The following is a 6000-nucleotide window of genomic DNA, read 5'->3' as shown; positions in this document are numbered from 1 at the left end:
TGTCTAGAAAAATTGTAATTTTATTAAGATATTGAATTATTTGTTAAGATGTTCTGGTGAAAGCAGAAAGGTGTCAAAACGCTTGTCTATTGTTATTTCTAGTGTGACATTGTTTGTTTGTGTTATATTCTTTTATCCATATTTTTATAAGCGTTTTTTTTTCAACAATACTTCACCCATTTATAATTCTTACATTTAAATATTGGACCAAAAAATCTTCTTCGGCTACATGTGAGCTCCGTACTCCCCCCTTCTCTTCTAGCATATTCCAATCCATTTTAAGCACAAATGTGGACTTTAAAAAGCTTTGCACGTGCTACGCGAGTTGCACGCATTAACTATTAGAATATTAACATTATTACGTAGGGACGAAAAGCTTCAAAGGGAAATAGTGAAGCAAACACTTCCTATTGAAGTTAAGAGTTATATCATTTCACGTTATTGATTGGTTTACGAGTTTCGTTTAATATTTGTTCCTCACAGATCTTAACACTTTAAAGTTCAATCTCCCCATTTTCCATATCATACGCTAACAAATTAAGAATATATAAAAGAAGATGAGGTCTTCAATCATATTTCTTTGCATTCTGGTGTATCTGAACGTGGTAGCTGCGGAATTGTCAGCTTACGACGTTCTTGAGAAATACGATCTCCCAGTTGGGCTTCTTCCAAAAGGTGCCACAGGGTATGAATTAAACGAAAAAAACGGGCACTTCACAGCGTATTTGAATGGAACATGCTACTTCAGCATAGAGTCGTATGAGCTAAAGTACAAGTCCACCATCAAGGGAGTGATCTCCAAGGGCAAGTTGTCGAAGCTGAAAGGTGTTAGTGTGAAGATTGAAGTGTTGTGGCTCAAAATCGTGGAGCTAACTCGCGACGGCGATGACCTCCAATTCTCGGTGGGTGTTGCCTCTGCTGGCTTCAGCGTCGACAGCTTCTCCGAGAGCCCCCAGTGTGGCTGTGGATTCGCTTGCGACAATTTCAATCAAAATGGTGATGTTTCTTCTCTTTAGAATTCGGATCTGTTACTATGTTTTTTCCGTCCTTAATTAATTATTGAACAGCATCATCATGTTGTTTTCCTTTGCGTAAATTATGACTATGGTAGACACCAGACAAATTGATGTAAGACAACTAGCATTGGCTGCATCCCCAATTTGGCTTGTCGTCAAGTTTTACTTTTCTCAGCTAACCTTGTCCCTGGGTTTTTAGATAACATGGATATCCTCTAATCATTCTAAATTCTCTTATTAATCTCTTGCTTTATGGATCTCGTTTTGTATTTTCAAAACATTAAATATATTTGTTTTTATATGATATTTTTTTTTATAAAATAGTAAGAATTTTTTAAAAAGAAAAATATAACATTACTCTTATACTAATATTACATAAATATCTGTTTAGCATTCTTTAATTTTTATTGTATTATATTTTTTTTTTACTTCAGAAATATATTTTCATTCAAAGAGCAAGAAAATAAATATTTAAACACATGTGGGTGAGAATAGCATAACGTAGGGTAAGAATAACAATTCCCTTAACACGTGGACCTAGTTCATGAAAAGAAGAAAAAAAAAGTAGCAATTACATGGGCTTAAAAGAAAATTTGGGCTTAACAACTTATTCGATTAAGAATCAAAATGCTCTTCCTATAGACAAATGGGGATCATAACTTCGAAGTTAAGAAAGAATGAAAAATTACTCTAAATTCCTACAATTTAAACAGAAAATTTCAAAAAAATCATGAAACATTTTTTTAACCCTATAATATTATATGAAAATTTAATTTGTATCCGAAAACAAAATTATTTGAATTTAAAATATTTTCTCTAAAATAAATCAATTATCTTTCAATTTTCTGTTAAGTGCATTTAAAGTCTAAGTATTTGCAAGATTTTAATAACTATGCACAGTCATCTTAAACAATTTTACATTGTTAATCAATAAGAAATTTCTATCAGTATAACTTTTAAAGTTGTTAATCATTGAAATTTTAAATATATCTATTTCTTTTTTCTTTGTACCTTTTGCCATGATCATAAACAAAATATAAGGATAAACTTTATCTTACATTGAAGTTATTTTCATGAAAGTCAATATTTTTTGTAATTGTTCGTTTGCTATAGTTTCACAAAGTGAAGATGAAATCTAAGTTGAAGATTTTAATTTGTGATAAAAAAATAATATCAAAAGTGATCAACTATTGAAATTATCTTATATAAAAGTGGTTCAAAATATGTAGTTTGGCTTGTTTGGATAAATTTTTCGTAAGTATTTTTAGGGGGGGAAACAATGAGTTTGCTCATAAACTAATATAAAACTGCCCATTTTGTTTTTCTTCTTATGAAAAACCAAAATAGATTTCCGTTACAAAAGAATAAAATTATATAATTAGCAAACATGTGTAACATGTTTAGCTTTTCCTTAAATTCATTGTGAGTGACGAGCAGAAAAATACTTAGGATACTGTTTTATGAATGTGTCAACAATAAATTGTGGATATTAATAATTTGTTCATAAGTTGAACAAATCTTGGTCAGTGCTTGATGGACGTAGATGCAGCTTGTCTAATTTTAAAGTTCGGCATGGACGATAACTACGGATATGGCATCGTGCTCGTGCTTTTAACGATTTTGGGTTTCATTAGATAGATAGCATACAAGATGACTCGTCTCAACGTGAAAAGGTAAAAACAGGGTTGGTTTGGACAAAAGAAAGGTCTGTTTTTGCAAAGCATCTTTCAGGGCTTTTTGCCTCTTTTTCTTTCTTTCTCCATTCTTGCTGACTTGCCTTTTGTTTTGACCTGATTTGATAGAATGAACAAATATCTCAATTTTGTGCTTTATACCCGAATGAATAAAACGAGACCCTAATGCGTTCACACTTCACATCATATTAAACTGATGAGGTGCGTATTTAGATTAAAGTTAGGAGAATTTAAAAGTAATTTTATTCTAGAAATAATAATTTTTCTTCTTTGCTTAGTGAATTAATTTTTTTATTGTGCATTAAAAAATACTTTTTAATTTTTAATCCAAACATAGCCGAAGTTAATTACTTTCATAGCAATTAAGTGGGCCATTGAAATGTATCTTTGTGTTGTGATTGGTGTAATGCTTTGATCCCTTCCCCCAAGTCCCCGCTCCCGGAATCAACCCTTGTAGAATTTCTCTTCAAGACATAAAAAGTTGGGAAATGATAAAAGGTATATATATATTTTTTTCCCATGTTTGTCTTTCTTTGGAAATAATTACATGACGGGGCATTAAATACGAACACATATTTCATTAGGAATTTAATATTGTGAAAACTAATCTATTTCACTAGATTTAATCCCCGTTGATGCCACATGTGCAGATTTATCACAAGAATTTGTACCAATCAAACATGTTATAATTCTATTGGAAAATAATTTTTAACTTCTCCATCCTCTTCAATGGTTATGCCTTCTTTCTTCTGTTAAGTTTGATTTTATCTGTTTTCGTATGAATAAATAGTATACTGTTTTTACTGCATGGCATATTTTATAATAATAAAAATTCCAAAATAGAGGCCTGAGTTACGTATGGCTGTATATCATTTATTTATTGATATATGTTAATTATTAGAATGTTAATTTGATTAAAATCGATTTTCTTTTCTTTCTTTGTTAACCAATCAATTCATCTTATATCTCATGTATTGTTGTATATAAAACCTAGAGCATCTGAAATATCATTGGTTCTTAGCAATTAGCATCAAAGCCGTCAATGTTGAAAGTTTTACTTTCACTTCTTTTTTCCTTCTTTATCCTTTTCCTTTCCTTTAAGATTCCATTTTGTATTAATCACGCATAATTTCCTTGTGGTCTTTGTGTCTTTGTTTCACAATCTTTTCAAACTTGCGGGGTTGCCAATTATTACATACGAGTGAATCTCACTCTCGACATTCCTGTCCACTATTTGTGCAAACATGACATGGCCCTTAAGTTAGTTCAGATAAAAAATCGTTTCAGATAGGTTCCCAAGTTTTAGGTGACACAGACTGGTGGGAATGACTACCGAGTCATTAAATTCTATTTCTATTGAATGGTGCTTACTGCCCGTCGATTTGTCCGTCAATTGATTTTCATTTCTCGTGAGTACATGCAGTGCCAAACCATACCCCATGCGAAATTTTGCTAAAACTAATATATTCGAAAGTAGTGTTAGCAAATTTAATCATACATAGATATGTAACCAAAATTAGATTGCATCGCATATTTTAGGCATAAGCATATAACAAAGTTAAAAAGGTGTAGCGGTTTAGGCATATGCATAATGCTCGAGTTCTAAGAGTTAAACCAATAGAATTGAGTCTAGTGAAAAATATTACTCCTTAGAATATGATGAGTTAAGATTCTAACCTCCACTGCAAGAAGCCCCAATGACACACTGCGTAGGTTTGAATTAAAGTTGTGAAAACTAAAATTTCATAAAAATAAAATTATTTAAGAAGTAACAATTTTTTTCATTTTTTGTTTGTAAAAAAGGAGGTTAAAGCCCCCAAAGAAGAGATATTATTAAAATTCTCGCGGGAAAGAAACACCAACTACATTAACCAAAACATGAGTACAAATAAACTGAGCACAAAAATCGAAATTTTTTCCTTCCCTGTCTACAGAGAGACCAAACTTTACAAGCCCGTGGTCACTTGATTGGCCTCTCTATAGATATGACACCAAGAATAAGAGCCACCTTTGTTCACAAACTCTTTAATCTGCTGAACCAATTGGTAACAGCAATGAGAATCATCGCATTTTTTGCCTTGGTTTTTTCTTCTTCATTTGATATATTGGAATTGGTTATTATATATTGAAATGATAAAAAATACTTTTCAAAATTAAATCTAAACATAACCTGTATTTTAAACCGAATTGCTTCTGAAAGGATCTAAGGTTACTTGTGAAAAAAATTAAAAATACTCAACAAATTAAATTGAATACACGACACGGCACAACCAACAAAGCAAGAAAATATATTCTCTATTCATGCATCGAATGTGAACATAAAAGCAAAACTATCAATCTTAGCAATTAATTTCTGACACATGAGAAAACATCCCACGAAAAACTCCCAATTTATGGTGGCATATTGATTTCAAGTTGAACCAAGAATCGGCATATCAGATTTTCTCATCTTGTTGTCTCTTTTTATTCTCCATTTAGAGTTAAAAAACAAAGTAGTACTAGCTGAGGCATAGTTGATTTTTTGGACAACAAGTGCAGCTTTATCACATGCATGAGTTAGAAAATGGAATCCCATTAAACTATTGTAGCTGGGTTTGTTTCTTGCTTGGGCAGCTTCAAGTAAAGATAACTACATCACCTCCTCATGCTTGCTGTCACTGCCCTATATCATTGTGACTGTCAAATTCTTTTATTGAATAGTATTTGTTCTATGTTCGTTTGTATCGTCCGAGCCAGAATCTATAATCATATTGAAAACGACTGAATGCCTCAACAATTCACTTCATCTTACACTTACTTGCCACGCACGCTTCGTCTACTATGCCATTTATTTAATATTAATATTACCGGCCATGGCCAGTGGCCAACAAAACGATAACTGTTTCCCATTTGCCTTTTAACTCTTTTCTTTAGTTTTCATTTTATTTGTTCAAAAAACATGTAAAAGCTGGTAAATCACATGCTATTTCTTTTTTTCCGGTCAAACCAATTGCTTCAATCATAAATCGTTTGTTGGTTAATCATAAGTTAAGTCACGTGTTAATTTATATCATAAATAGAAGAAAACAATACAATATTACGGAATACCAGGTTTGTGTCTTTCAGATTGTGTATGAAAATAAATAATCAACATTAATTTTCGTGTGGTAAACGAAATTGCAGTGTTGATTATCACAAAATCCATTTCATTTTGCAGCAATGTCCGCTAGCAAGTAAATAAAAATTACTAAAACAAATGGAGTCTAGCAAAATTGGTCCCGAAACCATAAGTCATTTGACATTTTAGCCTT

At 31.7% G+C, this 6000-nt stretch overlaps 1 protein-coding gene across 1 annotated transcript; it reads left to right on the top strand.

The window, feature by feature from the left end:
- The first annotated feature begins 382 nt into the window (after positions 1 to 382).
- Positions 383 to 1257, top strand: LOC114399469 (uncharacterized protein At5g01610-like). Its single transcript, XM_028361671.1, has one exon. It carries the CDS (start codon positions 558 to 560, stop codon positions 1014 to 1016), a length of 459 nt encoding a protein of 152 aa, XP_028217472.1. The 5' UTR covers positions 383 to 557; the 3' UTR covers positions 1017 to 1257.
- Positions 1258 to 6000: the final 4743 nt, after the last annotated feature.

Source organism: Glycine soja, chromosome 19 (assembly GCF_004193775.1).
Source record: "Glycine soja cultivar W05 chromosome 19, ASM419377v2, whole genome shotgun sequence".
Classification (NCBI taxonomy): domain Eukaryota; kingdom Viridiplantae; phylum Streptophyta; class Magnoliopsida; order Fabales; family Fabaceae; genus Glycine; species Glycine soja.
This window is presented reverse-complemented; position numbering and strand designations above follow the sequence as displayed.

Bases quoted from the DNA above. Each gene is read 5' to 3' on its own strand.
- LOC114399469 (XM_028361671.1), top strand. From the start codon at position 558: ATGAGGTCTTCAATCATATTTCTTTGCATTCTGGTGTATCTGAACGTG.